The sequence below is a fragment of the Aphis gossypii genome, chromosome 2 (genome assembly GCF_020184175.1).
Source record: "Aphis gossypii isolate Hap1 chromosome 2, ASM2018417v2, whole genome shotgun sequence".
Lineage (NCBI taxonomy): Eukaryota > Metazoa > Arthropoda > Insecta > Hemiptera > Aphididae > Aphis > Aphis gossypii.
The window spans coordinates 60,226,397-60,247,840 of record NC_065531.1 but is presented as its reverse complement, the minus strand read 5'-3'; the positions used below and the strand labels follow the sequence as shown (position 1 = coordinate 60,247,840).

At 28.7% G+C, this 21,444-nt stretch overlaps 1 protein-coding gene across 2 annotated transcripts in view; it reads right to left on the bottom strand.

Annotated features, from left to right (window-relative positions):
• The window catches only part of LOC114121847 (nucleolysin TIAR), a 317,950-nt gene that overhangs the window by 156,791 nt on the left and 139,715 nt on the right, over window positions 1-21,444 (bottom strand). For both annotated transcript variants that reach the window (XM_050200701.1, XM_050200702.1), the window contains exon 2: window positions 18,204-18,261. In XM_050200701.1, the coding sequence (XP_050056658.1) occupies window positions 18,204-18,261 (58 nt within the window). The remainder of the gene's footprint in view (window positions 1-18,203; window positions 18,262-21,444) is intronic.

Below are 21,444 nucleotides of genomic sequence, written 5' to 3'. Positions count from 1 at the left end.
TGTAATTTTTTTCAACGTAAAACGAAATAACTGTAATTTTTCGATTTTATTTCATGTAGGTACACGGGGTGATATAATATTATATAAAATACCTACGTAGGTATACATTGTATCATCGTTGTTTTAATTAACTCTATTTTTCTTTTGCTCTTGAATCGTGTTGGACATGACAAAAATCGTAGTCTTTTGCATTTACAACGAAAATTACAGCTAATATATATAATATATATATAGATATATACAAGTATAATATATATATGTATATAAAAATATTTGCGGCTGTGTCGAAGCCATTTCGGAATGTTAAACGTCTCTGTGAATATATATAAGAGGCATACTAGCATTTCTCGTGGTGATTTCGTCGTTGTTGGGAATAGGGGTAGCTTACCAATTCCATTAGGTTTACATTATATATATAGAAAGTCTTCGCGCGCATGGTGTAGAGTACTGAGCCATAACGCCGAACAGCTACTACAACACTAGTGTGGCGTACTCCGCGGATCTCCGCGACTACGTCACCCGTACCCTACGCGCATACCCCTTCAGCTGCCAGTCTGATTCTCTATCGTTTTACCCCATCCTCAAAGGCACTCGAATGTTTTCTGCTACATAACTCGTCGGGTGCTCGTCCTCGCCGAGACGCTGTAACGGTGTACCTGGCGGTCGTAATTGTCCGCGTGTGGTCCGCAGCACTGTGCGGAGTATACCCACTACCATTCTCTCTCACCCACCCCGACTCACTTGTTCACTTCACCCTCGTCGTTCCGAGCCCGTTTTCTAGTGTCACTGGCCCCCGAAAACTTTTCATCCATGTAACGAGAAACGTCCATGTAATTAGTTAATTGGGTTCGGAAGAATAATGTCCCGTCGGTCGGAACGACAACGACGTAAACTATACGCATCCCATCTACGCTATGTAATATAATAACGACCTCTTATATTTCTCTCATAGTGTATTTATTTTTTTTGTTTCCTTCCGCAAAACAATGGCGTGGACGTGCGTATTGGCAGGTGATCAGGCATGTATCAACGTCTATATAGTGTTAAAACGAATGTGTTTCAAGGAAATTGTTTTTCCGAAACGTCCACGTGCCAAGAAAATAATTAAAATAAAAAAAAATACCCAATACGGTGGATTTACGGTTAGAACTATACATATGTATGTATAATGTAAGTATATAGATGGGAATGAAAGACTTTGATGAAAAAAATTGCTTTCGATGTACTATTTGAATTTTTGTTCAGTGCATTATTGCAAGCTACACACCCTCTTCGTATATTACATTTAAGTTTTGTAGCAAGAATTTTCACGCCTTACCATTACTATATACGTGAGCACGTGCGAGAACACATTTACTAGGCTAAAGAACATATTATATACTACACTTTTCAATGCGTGAGTCTATATATTATACTTGTGCATACAGCTGTACTATTGCAGTACGTCTCCGGAGAGAAGAGCATCCCGTGCCGGATACTCGTAATAAGGGGTGGTAAACAAATGGCTTTGTACTGAAATACTTGCGCGGGAATTTGCCAGCAGTGGCAACACGCACACGCTACTATATCATATATATAGGGTTTATACTGTTCTGAACGGACTTTGATGTTTTTAAACGCATTGTTCCGCAAAGTTATGCGCTTTGAGTGACCGTGAAAAATGTGCGTACCTTAAACGGCGTTGATGAACATCATCCGCTCACCACCACTGCCACTACCGCCACAGGCACCCTTTAGCGCTCGCAGACAGATCTGTAGACGTGGTCTGTATATTCATGTGAACTATAGACGGATATGGAGGGTAGAATGGTGCAAAGGTCTTCATCGTAACCCTCTCAAAAGGCGAAAAGCCCTCTCGTACGATAGCCACTCCCCCGCGTGAGTATGCGATCATATATTTGCGTAATATATATGTAGGTATTCCGTTGGCGCACACGATTTGAATTATCTACAAAAGTCCTCGCGACTAATCGAGTTAGACCCGGTCCGGCGGTAACTACACCTTTTGGTCCGCACCCGTGTCAATGGGTTGCCGGAGTCACTTTTCTGGAAGTCCATAACGTATTCTGGTTGTTGTCGCTGAAAGTAATCTTTACTTATTAACCAATCTTCATTTGCACGTGCTGGAAATCTCTTTTAACATGTCCAATTAGCAGCACGGTGCATTAGCACTGATTACATTAATTCGTAGTACCTACCATTGAATGACTATTATATACCTACTCGTATTTTTCAATGATCACGTGGTGTGTCAATGTGTCATCACATCTCATTCAATGGGTTGATATATCTGGTTAGTGATTAAGGTACCACTTAGTTTTTTAACTTAGAATTTCGTGCCTAAGGTATAACATTGTATTACTGTACAATTTTACCAAACACATTCGTTTTATTAAACTTTTATGTTAGTTTATAAACTATTTCTAAAATTGCATTCAAAATATAATACTATGAAAACCGTATAAACTTATTGTTTACTTTTGTTATATCAAAGTAAATGTTTACTCACTGGCAAATGGACATATTCTTAAGTTTTATACTTTAACAATAGTTAGAATTTATCTTTATATTAATAACAGAGATAATATTTATATTAAATATCATAAATAATGCAGTATCACTCATAATTAAGTATATTTTGACTTTTGTTAATACTTAACATATTAGTTTGTTTTATATTTTTAAACGTGTTTATTGCAAAGAGAAAGTTTTAGGACATAATAAAAATAAACAAGATAAATTATTTAAATTATTTCTTTTAAGTAAGATTATTATATTTAATATTTTATTATAAATAATAATACTTTTATATATTTTGTTGTCAATTGTTTCTGGTTTATTCCAATTTATTGCATAATTTAATTTTCGAAATAATATAAAAATATGGTACCTATTGGTTCTTTTTCAAAGAAAATATCAAACGAAAAAAATATCAAGGACTGAAAAATACGTAGAAGTTTTAGAATAGTTCATTCGTTGATGTTTAAAATCAAATTAATATTATACTGCACGTGTCTTACATATTAGTATATTACTAAATAAAGGAGGAAAAAAAGTACTTTTTTCTGCCCTGGGCCTTAAATTACATAAAGTTTTCTTGAAATATATGGCTTGCAGATCTTTGACAATATTAACATTAATATAATATACATAATATTATATATGTGTGTGTGTGTAGTGAATAGGTATATTCAATTGAATTGGATGTACCTATAATTTCAATGATTATTAAAAATAACTAATAAATAATTAGTCATTAGGTTATCTTATAAAAAAATAAACACAAATTGTATGAATAGGTAGATACAATAGGTACATACTGTTGTAATAATACAATTTATTCTTATTGATTTTCAAAAAATGAAATAAAAAATATAATTGTATTTAAATAACATTAAACTGAAAACCTTTTTAAAAAGCAAGTACAAGTTAGAATTTGGAGGTGATTAAATGCATACTATGACATGATGGTGATTTTTTAATTTTTAATGAATGTATTAAAAATCAAGCAGAACTACTTATAAATATTTTGCTTAATACCTATAATTAATATTATAAGTTCTAAAATATTTTTACATTTTAGAAGCATTGTGTAACACAGATTATATTTTTTTTACGGTTGAGATTTTGTAATAGTCATTATTAAACTATAGAATTAATTACTATTAAAAGATAATTAGAGAAATACACAAAGATAACATACTACAATACATATATTTTAATTGGTTTTTTTATGTATATATATATATTTTTTTTTTAATCGTAGAATTATTAACTAAATTTACTACAACAAGGCTTAAATAAAAATATACATTAATTTTACTTTATATTTTTATACCTAATTATACTGTCGTATTTTATATTTTTTATAATAGTTCTGATACAAATGATTTGAAAAATGGTGTATTATTTTACATACTATATTATAATAGAAACGTTAGACAAATTAAAAAAATTTTAACGTCCCTTCGTAAAAACGTTAGGTTTTTGGGTGTACATAATATTCATGAGCGTTACACTTATTAAACGAGAAAAAAACGTAATAATGCCGAACAATTTTGAATTATAGTGAAACTATTTTTCTTTTCTTTAATATTCGCCACGAGGGAAATTAAGTTACTAAAATTGTTTGGTTTATGCGCTGAGACTATTATTCCATTTACCCCAACCACGCCGAACACCGTCAGTCACCAAGTTATACGCACTTGCACCATGCACGGCTTCGTAGTCTCTTGAAAAACACATCGACGTCAACAGTTAGCACGGGGAGAGGTAAATAAGATGTGTAATACTATACAAACTAATGCACAGGGGAGGCGAAAGGATATATATGTATATAAAAATAATGATAATAATAATAAGTTTTCTTACAGACAAGATGGGAAGCATGGCAGTAGTGGCAAAAACGTTCGGTCCTCGTACGAAATGACTTTCACTCAATAACACGCCCAGATAACACTTTAGATAATCTAGGAGCAATAATGACGGATCGACGCGTGACGAACGAGGGTGAACGGGTTGGCGCATGTGTTTCATATGCTATTATGTATTGTATTATTTGTATTCATATTATAGTACATTATTATATGCAAATAATATGTCACAGCGTCAATTTTGATTTTTTACTGGTGTTCTATCTCGTCTCAGAAGCCGTTACTTCATTTCTTTGACGGGGTTAACCGGTAGCGTTATGAGCCTTTAAGGGTTTGGGTCAGGAAAATTGCGAAAATCTCTCAGTACGCACAAAGGGTATAACGCGCACCGTGAAAAATAATATTGTTGTTTTCGAGGGGACGACGACGTTGTAAAATTATTAGTGCACTCCGCCTTCGGTAGTTTTTTATTTTTCCTATACTTTTTTTTTCGTCTTCTGCTTCTTCTGTTCGTTCTCCTTTTTATATACGCAGCAAACGGCGGCGGCGGCGGTTGTGCGCTTAAATTGCCTCTTAAAAGCGCCGTCTTTGATGATTATCTAAAATTACATTTTGTTATCTGAAACTCGGGCTGTCCTCTAGGTAACACTTATAATAGCGCAAACCGTAGTACGTAGATAGATATATAGAGAGAAGGAGAGAGAGAGAGAGAGACTTAAAGTGCGGGGACACACGAGACATCCAGTCTGTAAGACGGAGACCTAGTGTAATAGAGATCAGAGAGACAACAAATTTCACGTATACCCTTTAAACCAATTCAACTCGCTGCAAATTCGATACTCCACCGCCGCTTAATATTACACTCGTCGTCATCATCGTTTTCACATTATTACACTCGAAACTCCGAATACGAAAAGTCATGTAATACGACACGTATATTACTACACTATTATACTGTAATCGTTTTTTATTAATATGTGCGCTTTTATACAGACGAGTACGCATTTTTTCTCAAAAATGTAACAATTAGGTAGGTAACAATTGTTTCATTTCGTGCTTTTCTCTCCAACGAGATATTATAATATATTGCGAATCATGCATGTGTTCGTTCAAAATATGTTATTCGTTTATACCCCATATGCAGCAACATTTATTTTGTACGTCTTAAACACACTAGAGCAACGTCTGCACAAAATATTACTTAATTCCGTCTACCATTTCTGTAATTTATTATTATTATTATGCTAATAAAATTTTTAATGCATTAATAACAATAGTAATAATGATATAATATTAAAGTATAGTGATAATAGCCTTTGTTTTATTTCAATTTCACGAAACTAGCCTTTTTTATATAAAAAAATTCATAGTGGATCGATTTTTAAGTGGTTGTCATCAATACCAGAAACAATAGCCTTTAAAATAATTAATATTATTCACTAATATATATATATATATATATATATATTGCATATATTTAACCCGGTGGAAGCGACGTTAAATATTTTCTGACGCTATTGTTTCTATTGTAGAATGATCTACATCAGCAATTTAACACTGTTGCCTTCGAGGTGAAAACCTATTAGGACGTTTCAACATAAACATTTATTGTGATATATATTTTTTTAATCGGACCGTTTGCTTGTAATCTCGATAATATAATTGAAATGAACAGGGCATTTAACTAGACAATAACTAACGTTATTGTTTGGAGTTTGTTAATGGTTTTTTTTTTACCGATTTCTTTTTAAAAAACTTAAAAGTATCCTATACCCGTATATATATATTTTTAACTATTTAACTTTAGAATTTTCCTTTGAAAAGTATGAAAACATTAATTTAAGAAGTTTAATTTTAATTTTCATTGGCACTCGAGTTTTTTTGTGCTAAAATAAATATTTATTCTTTTACAGGTAATAGCTAAACATTTAAAAAATAATGAATAAAACTACTACGTTAAAAATATATTTTTAAAATTTATTATTCTTGGGAAAATATAGCGGAACATATTAAAAAAAAAAAAAAAAAAAAAAAAAAAAAATATTTAAGCCAATTAAGCAAACAGTTATTTTATTTTTAACCTCTGTGTTTTCTTTCCATTATCTGAATTATTATAATTTAGAGATGAGTTATAATGCGTTTAAAAATTCATTAAATGAAATAAATTATGATAATATTGTAAAAAATGTATTTTTAATAAGGATTCATATATTAAATTTAATGTAAATACTAAACACAAACAACGGATAACCCATATTGTATTGAAATTCGTAGAAAAAATTTTCATTGGTTTCTTGAATGATGAATAGCAAATCCATATAGGGTTCAATGAACAGTGTATACAATAATACTGCACAAACAGAACTAAAATGTAATATACTTATACAGATGTATGCACCATTTCTGAAAATATTAAAGTATATTTTAAAAGTTATACTTTATAAAATAGTGAGTATTCCAAAATTTTAATAGTTATCGTTAGAAATAATAAAATTATGCACACATTTCAGAATTACACTACCGGTGATAGATATCAATATTAGATTAAAATATTACATGCTGTTGAATAATTAATTATGTTTAAAGCCATTAAAAGCTATATGAATGCAAATTTATTTAAATCACAAGTAAGTCTATTTCATAATTTCAAAAATAAAAAAATATTGAAATTAACTAACCATATTGTTTTAAATTTCACTCATGTGTAAAGTATTATTCAAAGTAGATTGTTGTATGTATCATGTAGTGATTTTCAGTATACCATTTTAAACTATGTACCTACCTGTCCTACCTATAACCTACCGTGTATAGTTTTTTGATTGTATAATAAGGTGTGAGACAAATTTTAAGAATTTTAATAATTTCCGATAATTTGTATAAATGGAAAAAATATTTTAAAAATTAGTACTTAACTATAGAAATAAATGTTAACTGTGTGATGTAGAAAAATATTTTGGGTATTAACCATAACTTAACTATAAAAATAGTTTTTTCTTTCTACTGTAAAATTATCAAAAACTTGTTTGTTTGGAATTATAACAACTCATTAATATATAATTATGTGTATTTACGAATTTTCTATCTACGATATTATAATTATTGACGTGTAAATACCAGGAAATTATTGTAACTAAATTTTACTGCTACAGTGTCAACATAGAGACATGTTCGTTGAATTCCCAAATATAATGGGACTAAACTTTTACCAACAAAAGTTACGCATGCATACCTATAATACTCGTCAGTTAAACGGTTCAACGTGAGCAATCCTTCTTTTTTGTGAGAGAACTCCATCGTGAAAGCCCAAGTTATGAGTTTGAAACGCGTTTAAAAATTACATAAACTTAGAAGTCATGAGTTCGTGACTTTCTTACTCGTGACGCAAATTCTCCGTCTATATGTGTAACGGAAACGCTGTGTGTAATCTTGTTGGGGGGGGGGGGGGTAGTTTGACTTTGGTCATCCTGAGGTTGTGGAACTAATTAAACTGTTTTTTTATTCCCGGAAACTAAAATGAAAAGCAAGCCTGAAGCGAGAATTTGAGAATTTACGCAGCTAAAAAACGTAAAATTTTTGAAATACCATATATTTACATCAATAGGTCGTTATGGGATACACACTAGTTAATGAATCAAGCCATTTTTAAACCTTGTATTTAACCATGTATAGAGAATCATTCCTTGAGATTTTCGTTAAACTGTGAGAAATACAATAAGTGAACTAATCCAATAACCTATATGTGATTGAACTTAACTTTGCATTTTTATGCATCTTCAAAAAAGGTTTTGTGTGGAAACATTGAGAAAAGCATCTCTTGGTCCATTCGACATCTAAAAGGAGCCAAAAACTTATTGTATAGGCAGCAGCGGTTAAAACTTTAACTCGTCCTTTACGATCCACCGACGTCTCTCCGTGAGAACTTTTTACCAAAAATACGCCGATGAAAGAGAGTGAAAAAATTTTAATGGCATATTATAAGTTTTCAATCCAAATTCACAGGGTCATAATGGTTGGTAAACTGCGAGTTCTCTAAAACGCGCAAACAGACACGAGTGACACGTCACCGGTATACTTTAACACACACACACACACACACACACATGCACGAAAGCGTCTATTGTTCGACAGTTTAGTAGTTTACATATTATTATGCATTATATCGGTATCATAAAGGCGTTAGGGTGTAATGGGAGAGATGTGTATTTACCACGGAATTCGCATTGTGCAGTTGTACAAGTCATCGTGTGCATATTATATAATCCGGCTGTCAATGGGGTGGGGGATGGATGAAACTTTGGACCACCGTTAGTCCGATCAGTCGCCGCTGACATTGTTCTCGGCCCAGGTGATCGGATGCACGACCTGCAGAGCGACTCCGAGCCGGAAACGCCTCCGGATTTTCGGAGTCAACCGTCGTCGTTTACTACACGCCAAAAACGCGAGTAAAGTTCGCCATAGACAGCCGGCGTATGATGAAGACAAGGGGTGGGCAAGTGGACGACGGGGTGAACACGCCGTACACCGAATGGGCGGACTTTGGCCAACAACCACGCACAACATTATTTCCACTCTCTCCTCCACGGCTATCCGTCGCCAAATCATTACGCACTACCCTTCGCCCCACCACTACCAACATACATCATTCGACGTACACTGCAAAAGCGCATTGCGAAAAAAATCGTTCTCATAAAAACGAACGATAACTCGGCCACGCACAATGTCCGTCCATTGCTAGTCTCTCCGTCTCCACTGCCGTTTACCGTAGGGCGTAGGCATTGTGTTCGACGTATTATTATGTCAACTCTCTGCGTAATTAAAATAATAAAAAATATTATGTTTTTTTCTTTTTTTTAAATGTTCGATTTTATGACACTGCAAATTTTTGATTGGCCTCATCGTACTCCTAGAAAACCATTATTTTTTTTTCCTAGACCTTTGCGTACAGCTCATTTCGTTTTTATCCTATAATTCAGGCACACACGAATTGTTCGGCGATTTTTTTTTTATTTTTTTGTTTTCGTTGTTTTACTTTCACTATTATTACTATTATTTACAAAAACGAAATACTATGTCACGCGATAAAAAACGAATATCAATTTAATCATCTACGAACAATGAAAACAACGTAAAGTTAATAAACAATATGTGTTGTATGAAATGTATACAGTTGCGATGGAAATAAATAAATACGTAATAATAATTTTATTTCGTGTTAAGGTCGTAGTAAAAAAAAATAAAAAATAATGATATAATAAAACCCTTAGCGATTATTTTAATAGCGTTATTGATTTATCCATATACCTATGTAATACCGTATTAAGTATCGATATTAATTTCAAAGATATTCATGAATATTAATGTAAAACTAAAATCATCCCTAAACACAATTTGATTAACTTAACTATTACAAGTTGTCAATGTCTTAAGTTAAGGTTTTTTATTTTTTCCTTTTCAGTTTCTAAAAAAAAAAAATTCTTTGATCTGTTATAACAATAAATGGATATTATATTATAAATATTCGTTTGTTTAGGATACCATATAGGCTACGTTTTTTGGTACGAATTCTATTGAAATTCCTCTCTCAAATAAACTTATTTCAGATTTTGAATACTCGCTTACATTATATTCAAATATTGTATTCTTAACTTTATCAAATTCAATGTAAATATTATAATTTTGAAATCACATAATTATAAATCTAAAAGTCATAGTAATAATGCAATGGAAATTATTTTATATTAGACTTATATATACGTCTAATATAGATATATTGTTTTTAATTTGAGATTGGTGTTATTTTGGTTATTGTTATACCCAAGTACGATTGTAGTACTCGTAGTATTATTACCAATAATAAAGAATTCTAAAGAATTGATCTTTATATTTAATGATTCAAAAGAAATATGTTGCCAATTCAAATTCATTACATTTACTTGTTAGGTAAGATTATAGTAGGGAATATAACTTTTAGCCATACTATCTATACAAGAATTTTAAACCAATTGAAGAATTGATATGACTAACTTTTACCTTTCTATACCTAAGAGAAACTAACCAAGTATCGTGAACTTTAATGTATAATTTAACTGATTTTTGAATAGTTTGAACAGTAGAATCATTTCGAGGAAATTATTATGATAATGTAATATTGTTTAATAATATATTTCGTTTTCATTGACGGTTAACGATTGTGATTGATTCATTTTCCGTATAAAAAAACATATATGCATTATGCATACAATATTACAATACCATGCTATTAATATAATATTGTTACATGATATTTTATGTTTATTATAATATTTTTGATATGTATTGAAACTTTTATAACACGGGTAACAGAATTATAAACTGCGACATGATATATTTTTTTTTTTTAACGAATTTTCAAGTTTAAATTATTCAGTTTAAAAAATATGTATAGTGTATTCTAAATATGATAAGCATTAAAACATTATTTTATATTAATTAATAGGTTATTAGTATCAGTACGTGTTTACAATATTTTCTTTAACTATGAACTATCATTATGAAACTTGTAATTGTATAAATATTTTAATCAGTTATATTTGCTATGTATAAAATGTAATTATTTATATCAAATTAAATTAAACTAAAAACGATTATTATGATTTATTTCACATAGTGTTATTGGTTTAATACACGATGATATAACTGTTTGATTAGATCAAACGAATTAAAATAAAAGAAAATTTTACTTTTGTGAAATTATTTCTTGATATGCACTGTTGAAAATTGAGACAATACAATAATATAAAATAATGCAGTGTTTGTTACATAGTATTCATAAAAAAAAAAAATTCTGTTTATAATAATGTAACAGTAAGTACACATTAAAATAGGTTTGAAGCACCGTGTTCGTACAAGTTTCAAAGTAAAAAACAACTATTAATAATTTTGTCCAGAACATTTGCAACACAATACAGTAATAAACTACAGGACTCTTTTACTTTATTTTTAATTTAAAAAGTACAGTACAAAGACTCCTTCAAGTATATCAGAGAGGTCTGGGACAACCGGAAAATTGTAATAGAAAAACAGAAGAGTTTAAAATAATACACTCACATACACATGAAAAAATATAACACTTTTGAATGTGTTATACCTAAATATTTTACCATTTGTTCACATTCCTTGGAAAAACTTAACGTCCAGAAAGAGCGGCGTTATTTTATTCACCCACATTCATCGTAGAACGTAAAACGTGGTCAGCGAGTGTTTAAAAAAATTTGAAACATGCAAATGTAAATGAAAAATCTGCAGAGCGAGAGAATATGGTGAAATTATTCGTATAATGAAAGTAAAAAAATTAACGCTTCACTACGATTAAGGTAGATAAATAATAAAAAAAAATAATGTCTTAGAATGAAGCTTTTCAGTTTTATTTTCTACCTTTGTTAGTTCAATTCATTTTCACGGCATAAACGATGCAACTGCATCTAACGCGTGTTAGTGCCAACATACTACAGCACGCGACGAGGCCCATTCGAATAAGACATTTTCGTTTTGGACGTTGTCTACATTCTTAGTACGTAAAATTGTATTGTCCGATATAATACACAGTCGTTATACTTTATGTTTTATAATATTATAATAATATATATATTTATATTAATATTAATTGCTGTGAAACATAATGCATGGTCATAATAATAAGGACGACCCGTCCGTCCGGTTAGTTGCATACCACAATAACGACGACGACAACCTTCACAAATCCGGTGAATAATAATTTTGTTTGTCCTAAATTTACATATTATCATTATTATTATTATTATTTGTTTAAAACAGCTCGCGTCCACTTTACGACTAGTTGCCGTTTCTCGATCGGCCCTTTATAATAGACGTCAGATTAGCAACTTCCTACCCCCCGAAACTCCACCTCAATCGTTATAATACCCTCACCAAATCTTTCTATCCCTTGAAGCATCTTCAGTTCCCGGACCAAAACGGCAACCTTTGCGGTGATTTTGTCACGTGATGTCTCCAATTAACTGTTTCGAAATGTCGTGTTTCCAGCCCATTCGATTAGCTCAATTGGTCAGAAATTTATTGATTCCGCTCGTTGTCGGCGATATACGTTATAATAATTATAGGTATATACATACAAAAAACACACAATACATCATTATGTATATTATATTTATTTTTGTTTTATGATATCATTCGACTGTTGGGTTAGGCAATTACCGACCATATATAACTTTGTGTGTATTTCTAGGAATGCGCCTATGTAATGGCCAGAAATATCGAAAAACTCACGAGAAGCAATATTGCTATAATATTTATTTATCATTATGTTAATTATTCATAGCGTATTTAAACTGCATAATATATTCAAATGTTTTGATAAAATACAATGCAGGCCTATTTCAATGCCGTTAATTGGTTTATAAATATTATATTATAACATTTGATTCAACTATCGCATTTTACCGTAGATACACAGTTTTGTTACTCTTTCAAAAAAAAAAAAAAACTTAAAAACTATTACAGAGAATATTGAGAATAATTGTTTTGTGAAGGGAATTAGAAATACACTGCTTGTAAGGAGTTCAAAGTAGACAATAATAAGATTACTCGCGTGTGGGTTGTGGCATGTTTAGTAAATGATAATTTGTATAATATGCGATGTGTATGTTTGCTTGGAGATATAAAAGGCGACGTCATGTTCTTCTACTCATACAGATATATTGACAGTTTAATATGTTGTATATATATTATTTCACTGCTAAATTGATTAATTATCTTAAATATATTTGATAATGATATTATGTATTTTAATGTTTTCTTATGTTTACTTTGAATACATTGAATAATCATCGGCATTTATTTAACTGAAAAAGTATAATTCAGTATTGAATGTACACTAATGAAAAATATATACAACATTTTTGTATATTATGTAAAGTAACATTTTGTTAAGTGTATGTCAAAATGTATTTAAAAGCCATTCGTATTATCTAAGAGGAAACAATTTGAGATATACAATCGTTTTTTTTTTTTTTTAATACATAACGCTCAGTTACATTGATCAGTATGATAGAAAAAGGTCCTTTAAGTATTCAAAACAGTCCGTATTGAACTCCCTTAGCAGTTATTATATTATTTATATTAACAGTTATACATGTTACTCATGTTTTTTTATCACACCTCTTTTATTCTTTGATCTTCAAGACAGCAATAAAACAATCCCATGTAAAAAATACAATTGTTTCTCGTTGTTTGATTCACTTATAACATCTTACAAACTAGTTTTTGATTTAAGAGAATTCAAATTTTTAGAATTATCCATAAAGGATTTTACTATATTTGTTATACGTTGAAGAATATATTCTAGATAGATACCAATTTGAGTCAAACAAATAAATTAAACATTCAAAATGTTGTTTTCTATCGCATTATTTAAATTGTGTTTATACAACTTCAAAGAAAGTTGAACATAATATTAATTTATTGAAAGTTTTATTTACTATGTATACATTAAAAGTACATTTAATAACTTAAGTTGGCAAATAAATATTTTATTATTTTATAATAATTGTGCTAAAGTGAGAAATAAAAGTATTCTTTAAATGTCATATTTTATCAATTAAGTTACATAAATTAATTGATAGTTTCCTTCTTTTCAGTATAAATATATAATACGTATAATATTAAGTTTTATGTTGATTTCTATACGTATAACAAATGTTTATAAATAATTTAACTTTTATATCAGAGTAATATAAATTATAAATAAAATAAAATCACAAATTCACTGAGCATGATATATATTTCAAGAAAAATGTATACCCAAAGATAAACAAATAAAATATGCTACAAAGGTGATTCGCGTTATAAATATTATATCATCACAATGTGTCCATGTTATATTTTTAGTTGACAAGTTAAGTACAAAAAAGAAGTTATGAGAATATCAGAAAATGTATGGAATGTATTATTTTACCGGTTCTATATTGTATACACTGAATAATATGTATGAATATAACTATAAATTATGATTTGAATACATCACAATTGAATTATCAACTATAAATAAAAATAAATATTGTAACATATAAAATTAAATAAATTAAAAATCTCATTTTTTTTCATTTATCTTATCAATATGGTTTAATTTTTAATTAAACTGAATGTTTTATAAATTTATTTACAACATTATTAAAAAAACATAAACTACATTGTGATATACTTAGTTTATATTATGTCTAAAAAGTAATTTTAAAATATATATTATAATGAGTGATTCTTTTATCAAAACTATACTCATTATTTCAAAACATATTGACGTTTTCGAAAAATATTTACTACATGATTTCTAGTCGAAGTAAAACGACATTTATTTTAACAGTTTAAGTGATTGAAGTAGTAAACCAATATTTTTCATGGAATCCACGTACCATTTCACTTTGCTAATCCAAACTTTAAATACTTTTAAACTAATCTCATAGACTACTTCTCCGAATTTTGAAATGAATTGAAATACTCCAAAAAATATTTCATTTCATATTATGAAACAAGAAATGTATATTGTCATTAAAAAAATTAAAAATTGTAACGACAGAAAATATTAAAAATATAAAACCATTGTTTTATTTCGACTGGAAATTATGTGAAAAAAATAAAAAATATTTCAAAAACATTTATAGATTTTGAAATATCGAGTGTATTCCGATAAAAATTTCATCCTCTATATTGTGCATATGGTCTATCTATTGTATTAATATTAATAAAATGTTTATTTTTTGAAAATAACACTGAATTTGGGTCTTATTATATGTATGTAAATTCGAGATTAACATTTTCATACATTAAATAATGATACGTATAAGTGCTGTATAAAAATAGTTGCACATTTTTGTTTTTTTTTTTTTTATATGTTTTAATACATGCATATTATTTTGGTGTTTTTATTCAGTTTCTGTGGTATAATCTTCTGTACAAGCAGTTTTAATGTAATTATAATGATTGATTATTAATTATACACATCAATATGTACATCACCAAAATAACAAATTATACCAGATTAAAATCGATTACAAGTAACAGGTATTCATCCTTTCTATACAACATGCAGTGTACCTACCCTCAGTTCAGATAATAATAAATCAACATCGTCAGAAGCTTATTATTTTTATTTTTATAAAACGATGTTAGGCTTTGGCGATAAACAATAACGTTGATACTTGACGAAAGTGTCTACCCCGGAGAGTACAAAGCAAACATTTCTTTGAACATCGATAATAATATTGCAGTCAATTATATTATTATAATTGTTTTGTCGATCAAACAACGACATTTTGTGGAAATATTATGTTCTAGGCGTGACATTTAAAATGTTTCCAATAGTCACGGTAAATAATTATTTCTATTATACCTACTTAGTAACTATAAATGCACGCGGGTTTCGTTGAGCTCGCAAATTATAATATACTTATAAACAATCCGTGTGCGTTTATTATGTTTCACTTAATTGTAGGGCAATATAAACATTGTAATATTTTTATGGGCTCGTATAATATAAACATCAAGTTCAAACTTCAACGATAATTACATAACAACTCTAACCAAAATTGCGAACTGAACAACTGAACTGATCTGTGTTAGTAAACAGAAAAAAATGTATTATTTTTTGTTTTAAGTTATACATTGACCCACAGTGTAATTTTATAGACATTATTATTATTATTAGGTGCTTCGATACAATATATATATATATTTATATATAATATGTAATTTGTTGTATGTTCTTGTAACGCAGGTAAAATCAAAATTCACTAGTAATTTGTTAGTTTCTAGTAGAATAATGATTTTCAAGTATGTACAATGAAAATGATTTCAACGAATCTTTATCAATTTTATTAAATAGAATAAAACCTATTCTATCTAATATACCGTAAAAATGACTAAAATTATTTGGTTTTTAATATGATATGGTAATACCTAAGAATAAAAAAAAAATACGTGTGAATGATATGTACATTTTTCTCTAGTACATTGACTTAAAGTATTTAAAGTGATTGAAGATTTTTCTAAATTTCATTGAATTCTTTTTACTAAACTTCTTTTTCCTAATATCGGTTGCATTATATTAATATTCGTCTCGATTTCCCTAAATTAAATGTTCAGAAATTGTATTGGTGTATAATGTAGGTTAACATAATACCTATAATATTATGTATAACGTACTCCTGTTTCGTGTTATTTTATGTTATAGTGTCGCCATATTAACAAGTATAAAGTTTTTTTACAAAATTATATATTGTGTGAAAAAAAATTCAACTAAACACGCACGGCGGTGACCTTTTAAACGAAGGTTAACTTTAGAGAGTGGTAAAAACGCGCAGCTACTGAGTAACGAAAATTCTTTATCTTAATTTTCACTCTATTATGTGACCATCATATTTTTCTATACTCAGTAATTGCGTAAAATACAAATCTTTTACATGGCTATTAAATCGATGTTTGATTTCATTGGCTGAAATTCATAACTATCGTCCAGCAGCAATAAAAAAACAATAGTTGAAATATTTTTCAGGGTCTTTGTAAGAATATTTAAATCCTAAAAAACCAATTAGGCATTTCTATTCGAATTTCTCTTCGTATCACATTAAGGAAAGAACGAAAAAAAACCAAATTAGTGAATAATTTCATTCGTACAACCGATATAGAATAAGCTTAGTAGTATCTATTATTTTCTTCTAATGATATTTGTCATACCAGTTTGGTCTTTTCAAACTTTTTCGAATTTAGTGTACTAAAAAACTGTTTTAAAAAACAATATCGATTGATCACGTGGCTAAAATGCATATTATTACAAGTCACGATTATTCGTAAAACCACAAAAATTAATGTCGGCTAAGCAGATAATAAATAGAAAATATAAAAAAAAAAAGGTGACAACGAACAAAATGTGCGCTTGGCAATGAAAGGATTTCCTTGTTTGGGAAAACTAATCATAACAACGATGATGAGAACAACAACTTTGATAACGATAATAACGAAGATAATTGTATTATGTATTCGCTGCGCCACCAACGCCACCGATGACGCGTATCCTTGAACATTTGCGTCGCAGACCGTGAAAAATATGTCTGGCACGTAGGAAGCCCGACGAGCCTGTTAACGAACGGGCTTAGGTACGCCGTCGTCACACGTCTTGCTCATTGCCACTTGCATACATCTATCGTCAATGAAGGCAGCGGCGGAGGCTGAATTCGCCGAATCATATTGTTTACAATTTATTATTATTATTATTATTATTTACAGTGTTACGAAGCTCCGATGTAAAAAGACGATCTTTTCTCTCTCTAAATCTCGTTCCATAATATTATCATGACATTTTTTTATGAAAATCGCGGGTCGACGGTGTATGTCTCACCCGACCATGAAAATGCTGCCACACATACCACAAAATACGTGAATACGTCGTTACGAAAATATCGCTGAATCTAATGTTATATTGGCCAAATTGGATAATTTATTTTTTACTGAGTGTATAAGTCAAGACGTTGATGATAATTTTTATAACGAGACTGTGGTAGGGAGTTGAATAACAATGTGAGACTCGCGAAGAGATAGAAAAACAAAAACCGAGATTTTTATTTGAGTTGTAATTGTATATTTTGTGTATAGACGTTTTATTGTCATGTATTGAAAATTATTATTCCAATCGATATCTGATATTAATTTTCTCAATCTGATTCATTACATGTATACTGTAATAATACACGTATACAACAATCATACATCATCATATTGTAACAACAAATTAATTTTTTGTTTGTATTGATATTTTGTACTTACTACTTGTGTCGGCTTTTAGCTGAGGTCCTGGAGAAGATACCCAGTTTAGTTTCATTTCCTGTAACACAAAAAAATATAATTAATTTTTTGAATTTAAATAATATTATATGAAGTCGTTTGTCGAAATATATATTTTTTATCAAAATTAAAATTTATTAATATTTATTCGATGGATGGTATACAAAAGGATGGCTATATTTATTTCACTACAGCGATGTGATAAAATGTTATTTTTTATTCCAAATATGTTTTATAATGTTTGTAAATATTATGAGAAAATCATTTTCATACGATGCATGTCGACATTTCTATTGAAATTAAAAATGTGTCTCAAAATACCATACACATATTACACACAACAAATATAATATGTACTTTGGCTGCATATGAGGTATTATCGTTCTCGGAAGTATAACCATTTCTTAACCATAGTATAATAATATTTACATTTCTCAGAAATATAATAATAATACATTATCAATATTATTATACTATAATAAGAACGGAATAATTTTATCTAAAACTTTGAAGAGAGTATATAATATTTTAATGAAAAATAGCCTAAGGGGTGTATGTAATATAATATTATTTATAATTTTAATAGTTTTATGTGGAAAATTTTAAAAATAATTCAAAGAAACTTGAGAATGTATATGTATGTATTATTATAAGGAAAATAATAAAAATATTGATGAACATGTTCCAAATGTACCTCAAATTGTATTAACGTAAGAAACGATTCACATTATTCATTAATAATAATAATAATCGTTTAAAACTTAAATAAATTACTAATAAAAACTATATTAAATCCAAATCCAAATCTTCGATGAAAATATTGTATTAAAATAGTTTTGTAATTTAAAGAATTAAAAAAAAACCCCAGTCATAAATTATAAAATATTTAGTCATACAGTAAATATTATTCTCCCAAAAATTATCAAATAAAAATATAGATAGATACTGTAAAAATCTAAAAATTACTAATTAGTAAGTACACTGTTTGTATAAAATATCAATTAATAAAATAATTTGGATGTTCTAGACATTTTTTATCTAATTTTTCCTATAAAGATGACAAGTTAATTTTGGTGTTTTAATATTATTGTGTGTTGTATTTTCTTACGTCATGTAGTTTTATAAACTAATAATATTTTTATTGTCGACGCGCATGTAGTAAAATTGTCGATACAGAGCGCCGTGATAGATAAGTACTTAGTATATTTAGTATATTGTCCTACAACATAATATGTGAAACTGCATAATTCAGCTTCAATTATTTCATTCCAAAGCATTATTATATATTTATTCTTAATTAAAAACAATTAACTGACAATAATATTATGTAGGTATACAATTTCATAATATTTATGTCACAAATAATAAAAAATGAATAAAACATTTCAAATACCTAGAAAACAGTACTTAATATAAATATTTATTGAACTTATTGAGCCATTAAGATTTTGTAGGAAATCAGTATTGTGTTATTCTCGTTTATTTGTGTTAATTCTGAAGATTAAAATATTTTTTTTGCTTCAAAATGTGATAGTAAACACAAAAAATAGCTAGCAAAAAAAAAAAAAAAAAACATACCTATATCGTTATAAAATCAAAAAATAGTTTTGCTTCACTCAAAATCAAAAACATTTAAGATAAATTATTAGGAAAAAATATATTGCATAGTAAGATATCATACTTTCAAGTGTAAATACATAAACCCTTTCTTAAAAGTATATTTTTATACAAATTTAATAAACCATATTATTTATAGGGCGTATTTTTTTAGAGTTAAGCCAAAATCGGGTAAAATTGTTGATTCTCTTATTTATTTTAATTATGTTTACATTAAGAGTTTAATTGTAACTGACACAGTATTTAGTTTTAAAATAAACTTTCTTAAATTTCCACAATCAGTTGTATATTTCATATTTTTACATTTTGACGACAATGTAAAATAAATACTTACAAAAAGTACTTAACTAGTAGCAATTACTTAATTGTTAAATAATTAATTAAACTTATTAAAATATTTTTAACTACCTTATCTTTTGTTTGTCGTATCTAAATATTTGTTTGGCAAACGGGATTATTTAATATTAAATTGTATTTATAATGTCAATGTGATGCATTATTATGGTAAAATATAATTAATTTAATAACTTTAAGGTTAAAACCTATGTAAGTTTATTAAATATAATACAATAACGTGCTTTGAAACGGATTGTAACTTAATAATAATAATCTCGAACGTCTGTGATAATATATAATTTATAAATGTTTATACTAGCTCAATATAAAATGAACAAATTTTAACTACCTACGATTATAATTAAAGATACACCAATATTAAATAATAATTAATACAAATAATAATATTTTACATAGAGTACGTGATAATATTCTGTTAAAATACAACTATCGAATAGATTTAAAAATAACGTAAATTATTTAGAATTTGCAAGTGTTTTACATTACACTAAAAGTATAAAATTAAGTGTATTCGATCAATAAAAAACGCATTGTTTGTGCAACAAATGGGAACAGAAGCTAATGAGTCACTAAATTCAAATCGAATATTCAAGAATAAAATAGAATTCGCGATTCATGAAAAATGCATACTATACTAAAAACATTTTCCAAATACAATTTAACATTAAAATTAAATATGTCGATCCTGTAGATGCTGTTTAAAATCAATTTTACTTGCATTCTCCTTTAACCAATGCACATACACAACACATATCATACTATTCGATTATAGAATAATGTCTTTGTATCTGAATGGAAATGACTATGATTTTTATCTTTCCCCAATGCATTTAAATGTGTACGTGGCTGCATCTCATTACAAGAATTTGTAGCATGCATATTCGGCGTTAACCTTAACGCGTACACATTATTGTGTGTGAAGTCTGTGATTGAAGAAGAGGTTTACAATGACAAGACGTCTGATGTTTGACACGTAAATACGAGTATTTACACATTTTCAATTGAATTCATAAAACATTAACGCAGAATCCTTGCAGTTCTCGCTGCCCGCTCACAGATTGCATTTTGTTACTTTGCTACTCCAATTCTAAATTGTGCGTCTGGCTTACAATATTTATATTTTGCATTGATAAATTTAATATTATGATGAAGTGGTTGTTGATTAATCGAGCAATAACACCTCTTATCTTTCAAAATAACACGTTTATTAAAATCTTAAGTTTTTGAATTGTTAAGTAAATAATATCTA